The sequence below is a fragment of the Antedon mediterranea genome, chromosome 4 (assembly GCF_964355755.1).
Source record: "Antedon mediterranea chromosome 4, ecAntMedi1.1, whole genome shotgun sequence".
NCBI classification, from domain to species: Eukaryota; Metazoa; Echinodermata; class Crinoidea; order Comatulida; family Antedonidae; genus Antedon; species Antedon mediterranea.
This window is the reverse complement of record NC_092673.1, coordinates 1,414,915-1,435,633: the sequence shown is the minus strand read 5'-3', so window position 1 is coordinate 1,435,633 and position 20,719 is coordinate 1,414,915. Positions and strand designations below refer to the sequence as shown.

The 20,719-nt window shown below is 31.1% G+C and overlaps 2 protein-coding genes across 3 annotated transcripts; both read left to right on the top strand.

Annotated features, from left to right (window-relative positions):
- Positions 1-31: 31 nt before the first annotated feature.
- On the top strand, positions 32-13,408 carry LOC140046125 (heme A synthase COX15-like). Of its 2 annotated transcripts, XM_072090656.1 has the most exons (11): positions 32-150; positions 6,906-7,306; positions 8,158-8,220; positions 8,469-8,620; positions 9,257-9,379; positions 9,674-9,860; positions 10,844-11,008; positions 11,288-11,369; positions 11,702-11,856; positions 12,009-12,122; positions 12,857-13,408. In XM_072090656.1, the coding sequence occupies exons 2-11, from the start codon at positions 7,241-7,243 to the stop codon at positions 12,986-12,988; spliced, it is 1,239 nt and encodes a 412-aa protein (XP_071946757.1). In that variant the 5' UTR covers positions 32-150; positions 6,906-7,240; the 3' UTR covers positions 12,989-13,408. The 2 variants fall into 2 exon arrangements, with proteins under 2 accessions (XP_071946757.1, XP_071946759.1); XM_072090658.1 differs by lacking the exons at positions 32-150; positions 6,906-7,306 and adding an exon at positions 7,545-7,662 and having other exon boundaries at positions 12,857-13,405.
- A 688-nt stretch (positions 13,409-14,096) lies between these two features.
- On the top strand, positions 14,097-18,376 carry LOC140047506 (alpha-N-acetylneuraminide alpha-2,8-sialyltransferase-like). Its single transcript, XM_072092546.1, has 7 exons — positions 14,097-14,242; positions 14,719-14,871; positions 15,386-15,527; positions 15,769-15,881; positions 16,015-16,104; positions 16,504-16,751; positions 17,226-18,376. Exons 1-7 carry the CDS (start codon positions 14,127-14,129, stop codon positions 17,453-17,455), a joined length of 1,092 nt encoding a protein of 363 aa, XP_071948647.1. The 5' UTR covers positions 14,097-14,126; the 3' UTR covers positions 17,456-18,376.
- Positions 18,377-20,719: the final 2,343 nt, after the last annotated feature.

Below are 20,719 nucleotides of genomic sequence, written 5' to 3'. Positions count from 1 at the left end.
TGTACTGCGTGTCGACAATTAAGAGCTATATATCCAATACCAAATTGGCGAGTAAATCATGTTTTACTTTAAATTAAATTTATACGCTCTTCCACAAGGTCAATTGTTAGTTATACATACAGACTATATTAAAACAATGATTTTGAACACGTAGGGCATTTCTTTGAATTCTTTCCTATTGTCGTTTTGTGGTAATTTACAGCTTTTTATATGTTTAACAAACGTACATAATCAATTGCGTCTGCATCATGCTAGACTACAACTTCCGGTAGTAACGTAATCAGCATATTTTTGGTAATAAAACTTTTTCACTAAGCTAGGGAATCTTCTGATATCAATATTCATTAGACCGTACTTTAGTTAGCCAATCAAAATAAACGTATAAACAATTTTGCGGCGATGTTGTTGAGGTAAAATATACTGTGTTTTACAATAACCAATTTGGTTAGAGTAAAACACAATGATAAAGAATAGGAAACATTTAATAATATGATAAATGTCATTACATAGCAATTTATCACTGTGTTTTACTATAACCAATTTGGTTAGAGTAAAACACAATGATATAGAATAGGCAACATTTAATAATATGATAAATGACATTTACATAGCAATTTAGCACTGTGTTTTACTATAAACAATTTGGTTAAAGTAAAGCAGAATGATAAAGAATAGGAATTTAATCATATGATATATGACATTTACATAGCAATTTAGCACTGTGTTTTACTATAACCAATTTGGTTAGAGTAAAACACAATGATAAAGAATAGGAAACATTTAATAATATGATATATGACATTCACATAGCAATTTAGCACTGTGTTTTACTATAACCAATTTGGTTAGAGTAAAACACAATGATATAGAATAGGAAACATTTAATAATTTGATAAATGACATTTACATAGCAATTTAGCACTGTGTTTTACTATAACCAATTTGGTTAAAGTAAAACACAATGATCAAGAATAGGAAACACTTAATAATATGATAAATGACATTTACATAGCAATTTAGCACTGTGTTTTACTATAACCAATTTGGTTAAAGTAAAGCAGAATGATAAAGAATAGGAATTTAATAATATGATATATGACATTTACATAGCAATTTAGCACTGTGTTTTACTATAACCAATTTGGTTAGAGTAAAACACAATGATAAAGAATAGGAAATATTTAATAATAATGATTATTTACATAGCAATTTAGCACTGTGTTTTACTATAACCAATTTGGTTATAGTAAAACACAATGATATAGAATAGGAAACATTTAATAATATGATAAATGACATTTACATAGCAATTTATCACTGTGTTTTACTATAACCAATTTGGTTATGGTAAAGCACAATTATATAGAATAGGAAACATTTAATAATAATGATTATTTACATAGCAATTTAGCACCATGTTTTACTATAACCAATTTGGTTATGGTAAAGCACAATGATATAGAATAGGAAACATTTAATAATATGATAAATGTCATTACATAGCAATTTAGCACTGTGTTTTACTATAACCAATTTGGTTAGAGTAAAACACAATGACAAAGAATAGGAAACATTTAATAATAATGATTATTTACATAGCTAGCAATTTAGCACAATGTTTTACTATAACCAATTTGGTTATGGTAAAGCACAATGATATAGAATAGGAAACATTTAATAATATGATAAATGTCATTACATAGCAATTTAGCACTGTGTTTTACTATAACCAATTTGGTTAGAGTAAAACACAATGATAAAGAATAGGAAACATTTAATAACATGATAAATGACATTCACATAGAAATTTAGCACTGTGTTTTACTATAACCAATTTGATTAGAGTAAAGCACAATGATAAAGAATATGAAACATTTAATAATATGATAAATGACATTTACATAGTAATTTATCACTGTGTTTTACTATAACCAATTTGGTTAGAGTAAAACATTTTAACTATGATAAATGATATTTAGCACTGTGCTGGATACAGTAAAACACAAATTAAGAATAGGAAACATATAATAATATGATACATTTACATACAAATTTAGTATTGTGTTTTACTATAGCCAATTTGGTTACAGTAAAACACAATGATAATGAAACATTTATTATATGATATTATTTACATAGCAAAATATTATATTAAACATATCTTATTATCTAAACGTTATGAAAAGAATAGGATACATATAATGTAATAATATAATAAATACAAGTTACATAGTTTATCATCTTGTTTTACAGAACCAATTTGGTGACACAGTTAAACACAGTGATAAAGAATAGATACTGTTTTAGGTTATATAACCCTAACCCTAGTTTGAAGCGACATAATAAATTCATCGCGAAAAAGTACGTATCGTATTTAGAAACTTTTGAAATTTGTTAGATATGTTTAATAGGTTCTTACGTCTATAAAACAAACAAAAAATATAAATTTCACAAAAAATTCGTGATTTTAATAATTTGCATTTCTAAAAATGTACACTTATGAAATACCATACATTTTCCAACACATTTTTACTTCATTGATGATTCCCAGAAATCAAAATAAAACAAATTATGATATTTCTTTTACATTATAGATGTAAGAACCTATATTGAACATGTACCAAATTTCAAACGTTTTTTAAGACGATACGTATTTTTATCGATGAATTAAGTATGTGATCGCTTCAAACTAGGGTTAGGGTTAAATAACCTAACAGTTCATTCTTTAACACTGTGTTTAACTTTTAACCAAATTGGTTTTAGTACAACACAATGATAAACTATATACATTTTATTTTTCATATTACATTACAGGATACATATAATGTAATAATAATAAATACAAGTTACATAGTTTATCATCTTGTTTTACAGAACCAATTTGGTTACACAGTTAAACACAATGATAAAGAATAGACACTGTTTTAGGTTATATAACTCTAACCCTAGTTTGAAGCGATCACATACTTAATTCATCGCGAAAAAATACGTATCGTATTCAGAAACATTTGAAATTTGGTAAATATGTTCAATAGGTTCTTACGTCTATAAAACAAACAAAAAATAAAAGTTTCAAGACAAATTCGTGATTTTAATAATTTGCATTTCTAAACATTTACACTTATGAAAGACAATACATTTCCAACACATTTTTACTTCATTGATGATTCTCAGAAATCAAAATAAAACTATTAGGATATTTCTTTTGCATTATAGATGTAAGAACCTATATTGAACATATCTACCAAATATCAAACGTTTTTCAAGACGATACGTATTTTTAGCGATGAATATTAAATATGTGATCGCTTCAAACTAGGGTTAGGGTTAAATAAACTAAAACAGTTCTATTCTTTATCACTCACTGTGTTTAACTTTTAACCAAAATGGTTATAGTAAAACACAATGATAAACTTATATGTCAATTTTATTTTTCATAACATAAAATGTTTGATATTCTTTATAATATTTAATATTATATTTTAGGCCTACTATTAATGACGTATAAATGCACACTACATCTGAAATAACTTTCTACTTCATTGGCGATTCTTACCAAAAAAAAGAACTAATTTTGTTATGTATATAGAGCAACCTATTATAACATGTCTTGTATGATTTTTATCTCGTTTCAATGACATTTTATACTACAATTCAAATGAAAAAGCATCACAAAAAAATACGTCTGGTATTCAAAAAGTTTCTAAACTCGGTACACAGAAAAAAGGAAATGTTGAAAATGTATGGTCTTTCATAAGTGTGAATTTTTTGAAATGCAAATAATGGAAATCATCGATTTGTCTTGAAATTTATAATTTGTTTTGTCTTATTGAACATATCTATACAAAATGTCAAACGTTTCTGAATACGATACGTTTTTTTTCTCGATGAATTTATAATGTCGCTTCAAACTAGAGGGTAGGGTAGTAACCTAACAAGTATCTATTCTTTATCACTATGTTTAACTGTGTAACCATATTGGTTCTAATAAAAAACAATGATAAACTATGTAAATTGTATGTTTCATATATTACATTTTTGCCAAAAAAAATTATTGGGAATGTCAAATTTCTTTTTCATGACATATATCTACAAATTTCAGAAGCTTTTGAGTACGAGTATTTTACGCGATGTTTTTTTATCCTCATTTTAATATTTTGGTAATGTAATTCACATAAAGTTTTGTATCCAAAAATTGTTTATTCTTGGGTAGAAATGAGGAAATAAATAGTATTCCTGTATAATATAATAATCAATAATAAAGTATAAAAAAAAGTGTTGTGTAAACGAACGTTTTTTACGCTTCGAATTTTCTGTTACATTATGTTTGAATTGAAGCTACAGATATTGAATCATGGACCTATAAATTAGTAATTTATAGGTCCATGATTGAACATATCGTCACTCACCACACATTTTTTGTTTTGTATTTCGAAAGTATTTATTCTAAAGAACAATTGATGCAAACATCAACTGCGTATCTTATTTCATTAATTAATTATATTAATTATAATTTGGCGATTATTCGTCACACGAAGAGTCGAATATCGATTCGTCTCGTCATGGGAAGAAAACGTGCATTGCGCACACTGTTTACGCGCCTCAACAATAAACGGCGAATATGCGATTCGTCACTTATGGAACGCCGTTTTACACAAGTTTTTGGCGATGATAAAAATTGCGTCGATGATGAAATTGCGTCGATGAAAATTGCATCGACGCAATGTAGATTGCGTCGATGCAATGTAGATTGCGTCGACGCAATTTACATTGCGTCGATGAAAATTGCATCGATGAAAATTGCGTCGATGAAAATTGCGTCGATGAAAACTGCATCGATGAAAATTGCGTCGATGAAAACTGCATTGATGAAAATTGATGTGATGAATTTAATTGATTATGAAAATTCCAAATGGTTTTAATTCAATCAATGATGAAAATGACTACTAGTAAAGTAAATGATGATGTTAATAATGATGTTAATAATGTTATTATGTTGCTAAAAATTGACGGTTTCTGAATATTTTGATATGATAAACATGTTTACCGCTTGCGCTAGCGCGCGTTATAGACAAGCGCACAGTGATCACGCACTAAAACAATGTTGAAATATATGCACTGATTAACATTTTAGTGATTTATTGTCAACACATTTTAGCAATGGATCCATTATTGTCCTTTCGGACACATTATATCTTCTAGCTAATTGCTTCCGTTAATCCACCAGTTCAGTACATAAAATCCAGATGTCCAGCATCCATGACATCATATTCAAATCATACCGGCAGGGAGATCGCAATTTTCATCGATGAAAACAGCATCGATGAAAATTATTTTTTTTTTCATCGATGCAGTTTTCATCGATGCAGTTTTCATCGACGCAATTTTCATCGACGCAATTTTCATCACATTAACGCAATTTTCATTACATCGACGCAATTTTCATCGACGCAATGTTCATCACATCATTACATCAATACTATATTCATCGACGCAATTTTCATCACATCGACGCAATTTTCATTGCATCATCGACGCGATTTTATCATCGCCTAAACTGGCATTCCATACTAATTGCGTGTGATCTGATTGGTGTATTATAAATAAATTCATCGCGATGAATTTTTCAGTAGATGTAATGAGACAGTTCAGTAGATGTAATGACAGTTAATTTAATTGTTCTGCTCTTTTTGTACAAATCTATACTACTTTATATTATGGATTTTGTAGTACTGTTAAAATTATTAAATCTCTGGAAGTGTGTTTTACGAGTATGTCCGCAAATTTATGCGTTTACGGTTTTAAAATGTGAGTTTTAAATAGCGAACATGATCTTGTTAGGTGCACTACGCACGCAGTATTCCAAAATGTCTTACTAATTGGGAGAAAATCATATTGTATCATATCATATTATATCCATTCTTTAAATTCATATTCTTTATCCAAAACTAAATTGGTATAGTAAAACACAGTGCTAGCAATTTATCATATTATTAAATGTTTCATATTCTTTATCATTGTGTTTTACTCTAATCAAATTGGTATAGTAAAACACAGTGCTAAATTGCTATGTGAATGTCATTTATCATATTTTTAAATGTTTCCTATTCTTTATCATTGTGCTTTACCATAACCAAATTGGTTATAGTAAAACACAGTGCTAAATTGCTATGTAAATGTTATATATCATATTATTAAATTCCTATTCTTTATCATTGTGTTTTACTCTAACCAAATTGGTTATAGTAAAACACAGTGATAAATTGCTATGTAAATGTAATTTATCATATTATTAAATGTTTCCTATTCTTTATCATTGTGTTTTACTCTAACCAAATTGGTTATAGTAAAACACAGTGATAAATTGCTATGTAAATGTAATTTATCATGTTATTAAATGTTTCCTATTCTTTATCGTTGAGTTTTACTCTAATCAAATTGGTTATAGTAAAACACAGTGCTAAATTGCTATGTAAATGTTATATATCATATTATTAAATGTTTCCTATTCTTTATCATTGTGTTTTACTCTAATCTGATTGGTTATAGTAAAACACAGTGCTAAATTGCTATGTAAATGTCATTTATCATGTTATTAAATGTTTCTTATTCTTTATCATTGTGTTTTACTCTAACCAAATTGGTTATAGTAAAACACAGTGATAAATTGCTATGTAAATGTAATTTATCATATTATTAAATGTTTCCTATTTTTTATCATTGTGTTTTACTCTAACCAAATTGGTTATAGTAAAACACAGTGATAAATTGCTATGTAAATGTAATTTATCATGTTATTAAATGTTTCCTATTCTTTATCGTTGTGTTTTACTCTAATCAAATTGGTTATAATTTATTTAATTTCATTTCAAAAGACATTTACCTAAATTGCTATTCAATTATAGTAAAACACTGTGCTAAATTGCTATTGTATTAAGGACGAGTTCCGAGAAGATGTATTCAAAGCTACAACCAATCAGAACAGTGTTAATCAATATAGTCCATGGCTACAGCCAATCAGAAACGTCCAAATCGCAATAACCCCTAGGCTAATAGAAATTATTGGTCCGAGTAGCCTTTTCAACCAGACGTTGCGAGGTTTAAAAAGTAAAACATGATTTACTCGCCAGTTTGGTATAGTTTATATACCTGCAATTAATTAAAAACGTTTTCGATTTCGAAAGGCCAAAAAGATCAAGATTAAGAAGAGGATAGGCCTAGGCCTATTTACATTTCAATTATGTTCTGTCGTCAACTATCCAATCTTTTATATAATCAAATTAAGTGCCAAGTTTTAAGAAACAAGGTATAGAATGTTAGGCTAGGCCTGGCCCTAGGCTAGCCTAGGTTCCAGGAGCAGGACGATTCGGCGCTGAGACGATTCGGCCCGGGACTACTATTTAGGCCACTTTTAGTGGGACGTTTTGGCTCAACTAAAAAGTGTGGGCCGAAACGTCCCACTTTGCGGGCCGAGTCGTCTCACATTTAGACAAAACCAATGATTGTTAATTATATGTTAATACAGTTTTTGTTCGGTTTTTATCAAGTTTTCAAGAAGGTCTTTGAAGTAAACAATTAGGCCCCTATGTACTTAATGTAAATAGGCCTAGGCCTAATTTTTCTGATACAGTCGTGTTTACAAACGGTGTCACATCGTTTTGTGTAAGTTTAGTCAAGTTTTTTCCAGGGAATTTGGTGTTTTGTTTGCTTATATATAAATGAATAGGCCTAAAGAAAAAAAAACATACATTATTTAAACATTAATTTAATTTCTTGTCGAAGTCAATAAATTTGAGTGGGCCGAATCATCTCAGGGCCAAATAGTCCCAGGGCCGAATCATACCGGGCCGATCGTCTCTCGTCTTACCAGCTAGGATAGGTACGGTCGGTAGGCAACTCCTCTCACCTCTGTCTGTCCTCCTCTGAAGCTACTGTACTTTCGTACCAAACTGGGCATGGTCACTCACCATTAACTCTGAATGTTTTTTTTTGGGGTAAGCTCAAGAGAGTGCAAAAGTGCAGTAGCACCTAGGCTACCTAGATACAGTACATTTGCCCATCGCATGGGAGGAGGAACCTTCGTCATAATTATTAGTCTGATTGCACTTTTTATCTCGGCAGACTACAAATTTACATACACATTTTGTATTTTCACAGCCGCCCAGGACAGTACTTTCATATTCAACGGGTTTCCCTTGTGTAAAACATGCAGTGTTTCAGGTGATTTAACATTTTCTACATTTTACATTTGTCATTATTTACTTGCATTACTGGTTATTATTTACTTTTATATCACTACTAAATCTCAAATTTGTATAAAGACTATTAATTGAAAATAAATAAAAAATAGATCATATTTTTAGTTAAAATACTGCTTATTCAAAAATCCGTTAATTTTGTAATGAATTATGATTAAGTAAACAAAAATAAATTCATTTTTGTATTTAACACCAATTTATTTTTTGTAGAGGAAATCAAGGCTGAATACTTTTGTAAGTTTCATACGTCACACAACCACAAAGAAAGCTGTTCCAGCACGAGTTGAGAAGATTGTAGGATGGTGGTTGTTGGGCTCCTGCGGTATGGTAGCCGGTGCAGTGGTACTTGGTGGTGTAACCAGGTAAGCAGGATGGTTGTTGCTAGGCTCTTGTGGTAAGATAGAAGGTGCAGTGGTACTAGGTGGTGTAACCAGGTAATAGGATGGTTAAGTTGTTGCTAGGCTCCTTGGTATGGTAGCCGGTGCAGTGGTATTTGGTGGTGTAATCAAGTAAGCAGGATGGTTGTTGCTATGCTCTTGTGGTAAGATAAAACGTGCTTGGTACTTGGCGGTATAACCAGGTAAATACAGGAGGGTGGTTGTTGGGCTCATGTTTTTATGGTTGTCAGTACAGTTGTAGTATAGATATAACCAGGTGTGTATGGTGGTGATGGTTCTTAAGGTCTTGTTGGTAGCAGGTGCAGTGGTACATTTTTCGCACCAGGAGAGTGATTCTTTCTTTATTTCCATTCATCATACACCTTCATAAACATACATAAATAATCATAGTACAATGAGAAATAAAAAAGAATAGATATAACTCAGGATATAACTTGAATGTCGCAATAGTTATGATTAATGGTGTCATAGAAAAGGGATGAACTCTCATTATATGTGTTTTACTCATTCATTTTTTTTGTTGTCTTGTGTGAGTTCATCTTTATTTAAATTCTCATTGGTGAGTTTTACTCATTCATTATAGTGCTTGCTTACTTTCAGACTGACAGAATCAGGGTTATCTATGACCAATTGGCATTTGATTAAAGGCATGAAACCACCAAGAAGTGAAGAGGAATGGCAACAAGAATTTGAACGATATAAACAATTTCCAGAATATAAGTAGTGAGAACATTTATTTATCATAATTTCGATTTTTAAGAAGATCAATCAGAGTTATGGCTATTAATTATATTACCTCTCTTATAAATTTAATTTTTCTATAGCATCTTCTTTTTTTTATTGAACAAATTAGCCGATTGGTTGAAAGAAAATCAAAATCATCTGAGGAAAAAATATTAGAAATGTAGGAATGAACATTGTTCATTTGTAGCCCTGCAATATGTCAATTTTGTTGTGATTAATGTTTGTGATTTTATCATTCAAATATCTTGATGCATTGATTGTTTCCTTTTGTAGTGTTCATCGTGAAATAACATTGAAAGAATTTAAATTTATCTTTTTGATGGAGTGGGGTCATCGTATGTGGGGTCGTACAATTGGTATTGCGTATATTTTACCTGCCATTTATTTCTGGAGGAAAGGCTGGATTAGTAAAGCTTTGAAGCCAAAGATTTTGTTATTTGGTTCGTTATTAGTTTTTCAGGTAATTTATTGCTTTTTTATTCCTATTTCCTTCTTTTTCATTGGTCAGTAGAACGTCCTATTAAGACTCAACAAACTGTAAAAATAAATATAAAAAAAAAGAAAAATAATAATAAAAATATATAAAAAAAAAAAATAATAATATAAGAAATACAGTAAAGGTAAGGTAAAGGTATTCATATTTGTCCTCAAGCTGAACTGGAAACTCAGGAAATTCGGATTAGGCCCTCCACGGACCCACGGCAGCCAGCAGTGCAGCGCCTACCAGATCAGCACACCGGAAGACGATCCCCTACTCTTTTCGAATAGTGTACCAAGTTCTTTAACGTGCACTGTTAAGTACACGGGACCAACGGCTTTACATCCCATCCGAAGGACGAGGCAATGAGAGTAAAGCACCTTGCCTAAGGATGCAATTAGTATGGTACAGATAACCTCGAACCCATGCCTATCACATGCTAGTCCGATATTACCATTACACCATCACTCTCCAGTATATACAGCACCCGCCGCGATTTCTAGACGGTCTCCCATCCAGAACGCAACCAGGCCCAACGTTGCTTAACTTCGGTGATCTGACGAGAACCGGGGTTTCAACGCAGAACCAGCTGTTAATACTGTAACCACACCGACTAGTTCCGTTATAATCAACATGATGATTGTGGGAACTCATAATGATAAAGATGAAGACTGTCCCCTTAATAGAGGATTTTTTAAAAAAGTACCCATGTTCATTTCAATTTGGATGTGCCAAAGGAGCGGTTCTACTGTGTTTTAAAAACTTCAATCAAAAGTACGCTGAATAAAAATGAATATTAAAACATATTGGTATGTAGTTCATTGATAGTAAACCAGTAAATTTGCGCTTCAGGACAGTTTCGTCAGCTAGACTTCATCAGTTTTTGTGAAAATATTAAAACATTTCAACATTTAATTTGTTATTCTTTGTAGCTGATTTTTGTTTTGTATTTTAAACTTTTAAAGGGGCTTCTTGGTTGGTATATGGTGAAGAGTGGTTTAGATGAACCAGCAAAAACAGACATGCCTCGTGTAAGCCAATACAGACTAGCCTCACATCTAGGATCAGCATTTCTTCTCTATGCTCTAATGTTTTGGCAGGGTTTATCTCATGTTCTTAAACCTATACAAGTAAGTAATTGTAGTTTTCAGTTGTCGTGCCTGGAATTTTCCATAATACCAATAATTTCCCATAGCGTCCGGAATTGTCCTTAGTGCCTGGAATTGCCCATAGTGTCCCGAAATTGTCCATAGTGTCCAGAATTTCTCATAGTGCCCGGAATTTCCCATAATGCTTAAAGCTATGGGGACTCTCCATGGTCACTGACTTTTTGAACGGCGATTAAACACGAGTTCAGACTGCTTTTCTCCCAATTTCTTGAATATTTTTCAAATATTGTTTTTATACAGATTACTGAAAGCAAGCTTCTGCCTGTTGTACGACGATTTGCACATGGTACAGTGGGCCTTGTTTTTGCTACAGCTTTATCAGGTACAATCTTATATGAAATTATCAACTGAGTATTTTCGAATATCAAGAAATATTAAATAATATACTCCGCATATTTCATATTAAAACTAAAAAATGTCAATAATATAACCAAAATTTAACATAAAACGCAGGATTTTTATTGCCATAGATACGGTTTACAGTAACCCCTCCTTTGGGTCACATCTATTCAGAGGATGCTTTCCTGTGAAATGAATTAAGGAAGATATATACCTTATGTCGCCTTATTTGGTATATACAAAAGTGCATTTGAAATGAATAAATTGCCCACCCAAGTTTTGATAAATAAGGTATTGATTTATTTATTTTGGCAGGAGCTTTTGTAGCAGGCTTAGATGCTGGACTTGTTTACAATTCTTTTCCTAAAATGGCCAACAGGTGGATACCACAAGATATCCTGACCTTTGACCCTAAGTGGAAAAACTTTTTTGAAAACTCTACTACAGTGCAGTTTGACCACAGGTTGTTGGTAAGTATAAAACAAATGTGTTAAATAAACAGAATGTGAGGAATGGCATTACAAAATCGGTGTATTGGAATAATTTTTTTATATTAGTATATATAATCATAATCTATATTTTATAACCTTTAATATAAGCTGGTATTTTTGTTTAATCTTAGGGAATTACATCAGCACTGGCTGTTGTGTCATTGTGGGCGCTCACACGTCGAATTCCTCTCCCAAAACGAGCAAACCTTGCGGCCAACTGCATGCTGGGAATGGTCGCATTACAGGTCAGTATAATTTACCACAATTATTAATAAAGACATTGAACCCAATATATAGTTATATAGTCCCACTAAAATCCAATTTCTCCCGATATTTTGGATAAACCAAAAGATTCTCCCGATATGTATAAACTTATCATTTCTACTAGTTAATCTAGATGTTGATAAGAGATTTGAAAACATCCAATAAAAATTAGTATACACCGTGCTAGGTGCAGCGATTGTCCAATCAAATAACAGGAATCTATTTGGGTGTTATATAATACATGCTATTATACGGCCATGTGACCCACAATCATCCAATCAAATGACAGGAATCAGTTTACCTGAAATTTATAAGCAAGCATCTTAACCACAATCTACTGTTTTCATCACATAAACTTATTTTACCAAAAACAATCTTAATATATAGCTCTAATTAATATTCATTTTTAAAATGGTAATTTAGATGAAAATAGTAGCTGAGTAAAAAAAGTTCCCCAACCGAGAATTTATGGCATTTGTTTATTATTTTATTATTGATCGGTGATTTTGGTCGGTTATCTTTTGAAAATTATGAATATATATGAAATATGCCATTCTCCATGGCAACTTCAATAATTTAGCATTGGATAGATTTTGCATATACATATTTTTGTTTTCTTTTATACTTAATAGGTTACATTAGGGATATGTACATTACTGTACTAGGTACTAATTGGATTCACTTATACATATTTTCTTTTCTTTTAATACTTAAGGTTACATTAGGGATATGTACATTACTGTACTATGTACCAACTAGCCTGGCAGCGTCTCATCAATTTGGATCTTTGAGTTTGTTAACAATTGCTTTGTGGTTTTCTCACGAACTTAGAAGGATACCGAAATAAGAATTAAACAATAAATTTATTTGTATAAGTGGAGATTTGTATAGAAAGTAATACTGCAGTCCTAGAAAAGTCATTAGAAAAGTTCACATTCATTTTGATTCGATATTACTGTCTTCTGTGTCTTTTATGTGTAAACTGTGGTCAACCGCCTCCGCTACAGTGATTAAGTTCACTTAGGTTGACCCTGGTCTCCCAAATTTCTTTTTCTCTTCTTATGTATATATTAAAATAGACCGAATAATGAAATGAATTCTAGATATCAGGTTCAGAATCATGAGAGAGTAATAAATCATCATTATATCCACATACAACACTGCATTGTCTTTTTCTTATCATGAGTTAACCTAAAAATACAATTAATTGCTTAGCATAATTGAAAAACAGCGTTGGTCCGTGGTCCGTGGAATATTTATTTTAGCTGATCTTGTGGTTATGACATAAATATGAATTCATGGCAAAAAATTAGAAAATCAAGTCGATATATTTTACCTCCAGTAACACAATAACATAATGATTGTTTTGTATTAATTATTGATTATCAATTGAAGTGAATACGAATATAAGAAAATGGGTGAATGACGTAGTTGATCGACATAGCTGAAAGCCCATGGTTAAATTTCAATATTTCTATAAAACTCCAAATTCATTTCAAACAAGACCAGTTATGCACACTGTGAAGGTGAGTAGAATGTATTTTTATTTTTCTCTCTACATAATATTATTAAGCTTCTTTATAATGTAATAATGTATCATAAGTTGAATTGTGAGTTTGTAAGGAAATTCCCAAATTAATGTTTTGGTTGCATTTTTTGATTTTTAATAGTAATACTTAGTGTTAGTAATATATACATGCAAGGGTGCAGTGTTTTGGAATAATTAATAACAAAAAACTGCTATCCTACAAAAGTCATATGTGATTGTATCAGGATGGAATTAAAAAGTTATCATAATGTATAAAGTTAAATTATCAAAAAGTTATGTATTGTATAAAGTTGAATTATTAAAAAGTTATCATATAATGTCATATAAATCCAACATTGAACTTATAAATACATAGACATTTTTTTTTTTTTGCATTTAATTGTTTTTGTTTTGTTTATACAGAATATTTAAATTATACAGCAGTGAAAATCTTCCTATGGAAATACGACGCAGATCTACGATATTCCGTTTACTTTTGTCGGCCTGTTTATTTCTTTTGTTGATGAAAGTGAGCTTGGTGCTGGTTGAACCACTCTGTAGGATAATGGGAAGGTAATCAATCATTTGTGTAACTCCTTTTATGTTTGTTTATTTGATTAATTAATTCTGAGGCCAAAGAACCAAGGTTGTAGGTCAGGCGTCTTAATAAACTCGTTGATCCGTTAGAAATATCAATATGTAAAAGAAAGTAAAAGAATATTACGTTTGAATAATGTTAATTATTTATTTATTTATTTTTATTTATTCAATTTCCAGGTATACAGACAACAACATTAACATGATGGTAAAACACAACATACATTGATGTATCTGGCCAACATTGACTAAAGCTTTGTCTACACTATCAAACTAGTTTGACAAAAAAGTGTGATGTGTTCAATGGTAGTGATATGCTTAAATATGGTAGTGCTATGACATCATCGTGCCCATATGGGCACATTGCATTTTGTCGCATAAAGTTTGATAGTGTAGATAGGGCTTAAACTAAATATTTGTATTAAAAGATGTACTACTGTATATAATTTTAGGAAATGTAATGTGGTAAAAGAGGAAACTGGATATGACGACTATGATCTGTTTTTGATGACAAAGAAAGAAGCTGAACGCTTTGATCTGCAGCAAATTCACAAGCTTTTAAATGGAGATTTTCATTTTAATACAACTAAAATAAATGATATAAAGTGAGTTATTATTATATGAATTAATCTTGTTTTCTAAATTTCAACTATTTAATAATGATGACAACCAACCAATATTTATTTTTTATGTGTATATACAGGATATTTAGACCATATATTGTCACCTGAAAAAAAATGTTTTTTTGTTGAATATGCTGTTTTAATGTCACATAATAGTAATCCACTTTGACCAAACAATTGGATCGAAAACAAATTTATTTACCTGAAAAATACTGTAATTTAACGCAAAAAAATATTTCGAATTAACTGGAAGTCAATGTGTTTTTGGTTGAATTTCAACACTATTTTGTCTTTTTTTGAGTGAAAAAATTATTTTTTTAAATTTTTTTTTCTATGGAAATATAAAATTTAACTACAAAACTACAAAATGAAATGAAATATATATATAAAAGAAAGAAAGAAACGAAATTGCCTATTCAAAGTTTTTCTTATTAATCTTAATTTTTTTTTTTTGGTGAACAATAACTTATCTTTAACTTTATTGTTTTGTTTGCAGAAGTCAAATTTCAAAAGTTTCAAATCCTTCGATGTTATTTGCTTCAAGAGGTAACATGGCAAATGCTAAAAGAATCAAGTTTGCATTGGAAGAAGTACCAATAAGAAAAATACCCTCCGACATGTTCAACTTTCTGCCTCACGTAAGAATATCATCATCATCAGCTAAAGCTCTGTTTACACTATCAAACTAGTGTGATGTGCCCAAATATGGTAGTGATATGACGTCATCGTGTCTATATATGGCCACATTACAATTTTTTGTCACATGTATAGACAGAGGTTAAAAATGGTAATTTAAACAAATTTCTAATGTATTTTTTTTTTTTTTTATTTAAAAAAGTACAGTATAGAAATGATTGAAAATGTTTCTTTTTTTTACAGGAGCAACACTTATCTTTTGGTCGACCTACTGTATGTAGTGTTGTAGGAAGTAGTGGTATCTTAAACAATAGCAGTTGTGGAAGACAGATTGATAATGCTGACTTTGTAATTAGGTAAACTGTGAAATAAAAATAGGTTAGGCTTCTTTTATATCTGAAAGCAAAATGAAGGCCCAACATTGCTTAACTTCAGTGATTTGATAAGAACCAGTATTTCAACACAGTACTGTAATTTATTTTTTTTCAGATTTAACTTGCCTCCCCTTAATGGACATAGGAAAGATGTTGGTTCTAGATCTGACATCACAACTTTAAATCCATCACAAATCGGAAAACAGTAGGTTTTGCACATAAACATTCATAAATTTAGGTAAGATGCTAATCCAACCATTGAATCTTTACCACCTGAGATAGGTCATGTGGCATCTACATCTTGTAGATGGTGGTTGTTTGGTCGTTTGAAGCTCCAGATTACTGCTCATGAAAAACCTAAAATAATGAGTTTTAACAGACCTCTCTCAGATTTATCAAACTAGTTACTTTAAAATTAAATGTAATGACACTAGATAGCTTTGTACACTTTGTACATTGTTTACTGTGTCTTGAGTGTCTTTATATTGCCAACATTTTGTGTATTGCTCTTTTGTATATTGGCCTATACAAATACTCAGTCTGTAAATTGCGACTTGAAATGAAATAAGCATACTGTATATTGTTTTATTTATATTTTGTACAGATTTGGTGGATTTGTTTTTTTTAAAGATCGTCAGAGGTTTCTTAAACACGTACAGCAGTATAATCATTATATTTGGGCGTCGGCATTTGCCCATCCAAATACCATGGAAACTTGCAGACGCCTTCTCATAACAACTCGATCAAGACTAAAACATTTGAAAATTCTGTTTGGAAATCCCAATCATTGGCGATCGATGAGTACCTTTTGGCACACAAGAGGCGTGAACGTTAAAAAACACCTTTCTAGCGGTAAGTTGTTACGTCGTTTGACACTAAACAATAGTGATGTAATGTTTACAGTACATTTTGTTTACATGTTATGATGTTTCAGTAATACTATAGGCGGATTTATCCGAGCTGCACCTCTCTGCCCAGCAAAATGCAACATATTAGGCCTACACATTCAGCTGATTCTAGTTACTGTGTTTATTTCCAAAGTACCATAGGAATATTTGGTAATACAACATATCATGTGTTTCACATGTATCTAGAATTAACCTTACATGATACAGGCACCACATGTGATATAAATGAGATGCTGTATTACCAAATATTCCTATAATAGTAAATACTGGGAATCGGGTGAAACATTAGCCCTACAACTTTCACCTATTTCAAAATCCTTGCAATATTTGTTACTCCTGCTTTTGCACAATCTTTAGGCCTATAACAATTAAGATCATTTTTAATTTATGTAATGATTTTCATTTTGTCAATTTGTAGGTATTTATTGGGTGACAAACGCGTTGTCATTTTGCAGTGAAGTTCATTTGTATGGATTTTGGCCATTTGCATTAAACTGGGCTGATCAACCAGTACGCTACCATTACTACGCAAACGAATGGCCAACGACTGGGTCATCCAAAACTCATGGTTTCGGTGACGAGTTTTACGCTCTACTGCAAATGCATAAACAAGGAATTCTGCAAATTCATACTAATTGTGATTCGTGAAGTGACTAAAGGTTTTTTCACAAATGTTAAGGCACGGTTCCGGTCCGGCGTATAAGATGATTCCACAGTTGTCCAACGTCAAATTCTTGTGTAAAAACCCTGTATGGTAGCACGACTGCCTAACATTCGTTGACGATGTAGGCTATTCTTTAGATTATTAGATGTACATAATTATTGATATTGATTATTGATTGGTGCATACAGAATTCAAAAGGTTTTGTAGGTTAGCTATTATGCCAATATTTCGTTTCGTTTATTAAACAATTCTCTACACGTACAAAAAATACAAGATGTTACATAGTAAAAAGCATCTGTAGAAGGAAGCCTAGATAAGTTTTTTGTTACAAACAAATAAACTTTAAGCCTAGATTCCCTTCAGTAACAAACAATATTTAGTTTTTGTTTAGATGTTAGATCTGAGGGTAAATCCCAAATATAATAAATAAATATTTTTAATAATAATATAATAGTTTTTTTTTAGTATGCCATTTTAATGTCACATAATTGTTATTCACTCAAAAATTGGATCGAAAATGAAAATTATTTACCTGTATTAATTTAAAGCAAAAAATAGTCAAGTTGACTGCCATCCAATGGGTTTTGGTTTCCCTCAAATTTGGAATGGCGGTTCTACCCATGGTTCAGTCCTTGATGTTATCTACATTATAGAATATTTAAGCAGATTTAAGTTAAGTATTTCCTGAACATTATGACTATACAACATTCATAACGTTCAGACTTGTTCCGTTTGTATAATGATTTTCCATTATTTAACAACACGACACCATCGTGTGAACGGAGTTCTAATAGACAACAATGGGAATTATTAACCCTATCTAAGTAAAATGAATGTTTTTTTTGTATGAAATAATTTGAAGTAAATGTTCTTTTTGTATTTCAAAAATCCATATGAGTAATAAATGAAATAAAAGTAAAACAAAATGAAATGTCCATTTGCTAGTTGTGTTACCTATGTATTGTGTCAATACAGCGCTCATACATACAACTCATCTAAACGCTCGCCTATAAATATGCAACATTTTGATTTATACATAACATATTATATTTTTTTGTTTAAGTTAGTAACTTTCTTATTCAGAATTTAGGTCAAAAGAAGAAAAAATAAGCAATTTGCATCAAAACTCGTCAATATTAGGCCTGTTTTCTATTGCCGATTATATTCGCGCATGAAGAGGTTTTGACTGTTTGTTCTAAATCCTAGATAAGGCAAAGCTGCAATTTTAACTTTACGTTTCGGTTTCGGTATTTATTCATTTTCTTCGTAAGTCAAGTCTTTAATTTTATCACATGTAAGTAGCGTTCGTAAGATTACGCATAACTGCTTGCTTAAAACCGTTTATTTATACCAATACACATGTAAACTAATATGCAAATTAGCTCATAACTCAGTAACACCAATATTCAAATGCTATCATAGCTGAAGTACAGTTCATAGTCATTACCAAATTACCACCGAGGTAAGACTTTCTTGCACAGGTTCCTTTGCGCTGCCACTGTCATCAGTAAGCCTACCACCATAAGGTTTATGTTCTCTCCAGCTTTTTCTTTCTTTCTGTAAGGCCCTTTTAGGCACCAACCAATAACCAGTTTTATCCATGTCGGCTGTTTTGTTTTTGTTTGTAGTTCAGCATTCAATTCAACCAGTCATCCAAATAACCCAAGTAGATTTTTCTTTTTTTTCTATTGTCTTTGTTATTGTAATGTATAGCCTGTGTTTGTATTGTTTAGTTACCTTCCTCTCCAGTCATTAATTACTAAGATGGCTGTCACTTTGTATGAGATTGTACTTCAAGGAGGAACACACGTGAGTATGATTAATGCCTATAGTTAATTAGACAAATTCAACTAAACGCCTCGAGCATATATTATTTCGTAATTGTTTACGGTATGAACAAGTATAACATACATACATATATATGCTGGTTATCTATAGGCTATTAACTTAGCAGATAACTGAAATAATACATCAATCGATCAATCAATATAATAAGATTGAATTTTGTTTTCTTCGCTAGACACTTGGGCTAGAGAATTTATTTTAAATACGTAGTGTATAGTATGCATTAAATATACCATAAAAAATAGGTTAAATAATTAATGATTTCTTTGGTAATAATGCACACAAAATATTGTACACATTCTCAAGATAAACATCACTATTCTATTAATACATCCAAGTTATTTATATTAAAACATTTCATAGCTAAAGCTCTGTCTACACAAACTAATTCGACAAAAAAAGTGTGATGTGCCCAAACATGGTAGTGATGTGCCCAAATATGGTAGTGATATAACATCCATATATGGCCACATCACATTTTTGTTTTTCACATAATGTTTGAAAGTGTAGACAGAGCTTAATCATGGTTTCCATGAAAACACAATAATAGAAAACTTGATGGTGTGTATTTACATTTCCAGGTAATTGTAGATGAATGGATTGAAACTTACAAGGCAAATCGTGAAACCGCTTTGGTGGAATTGATCAACTTTATCATACAGAGTTCAGGATGTAACGACGGTGTTGTTACGACTGATATGTACGCAACTCTACAACATAGTGATATTATTACACGTATGACTGATGAAATCGATGAGGTACATAATATTTGTTTTAAATCTAAATCCACTGAAGATCTGCGCCAGGAATTGGCAATGCTCGAGCAAAGTCTATCGAATGCAATTGATATTTTGAACCAATTTAATAGTGGGACAATGTATGTTCTTGGTTCACCTGTACTTGATCTTTCTAAAAATATTGAAGATGCATTCGATATATTTTGTAAAGATTTCACCAAACGGGCATTTTTTTCTAACTTTTATTTTACTTACTCTGTACGCACCTTCATTCAAGAAGTGTGCCACTGGTTCAAAAGTGTAGCTTCCAAATAAATTATTATTATATAAACTTAAAATTATCATTCAGTGAATGTCAGTTTTTGATGAGTATGCAAGCAGGACTAATAATGACCCTCCTGCTTAATGTAAGGTATCTGCGTTTTTAAACAGGACAGTAGAGAATATCCACTGGTAATGTATAAGAAGTTTAAGACACACTTTAGTGACTTCATTCAAGTGTTGGTTAAGCAATGTCAAGATAACGATATACTATATGACCAGCACGTGATGGAAGACATAATTTTATTTTTGACTGGTCTTAGTGGCTCTCGGGTCTGTGCTTTTCGACACACCAGTACCTTAGCAGGTGAGATACACGTTTATTTATTAATGCTCCTTCAATGG

What these genes read in the sequence shown, in the direction of transcription:
- LOC140046125 (XM_072090656.1), top strand. Translation starts at nt 7,241, where the DNA reads ATGTTCTGTCGTCAACTATCCAATCTTTTATATAATCAAATTAAGTGC. An exon ending in CAATTTCCAGAATATAAGTA is followed by an intron (nt 9,380 to 9,673) that starts GTGAGAACATTT and finishes TTCCTTTTGTAG; the next exon opens with TGTTCATCGTGAAATAACAT. An exon ending in AGTTTGACCACAGGTTGTTG is followed by an intron (nt 11,857 to 12,008) that starts GTAAGTATAAAA and finishes GTTTAATCTTAG; the next exon opens with GGAATTACATCAGCACTGGC.
- LOC140047506 (XM_072092546.1), top strand. Translation starts at nt 14,127, where the DNA reads ATGGAAATACGACGCAGATCTACGATATTCCGTTTACTTTTGTCGGCC. An exon ending in TGTTCAACTTTCTGCCTCAC is followed by an intron (nt 15,528 to 15,768) that starts GTAAGAATATCA and finishes TTTTTTTTACAG; the next exon opens with GAGCAACACTTATCTTTTGG. An exon ending in AATGCTGACTTTGTAATTAG is followed by an intron (nt 15,882 to 16,014) that starts GTAAACTGTGAA and finishes ATTTTTTTTCAG; the next exon opens with ATTTAACTTGCCTCCCCTTA.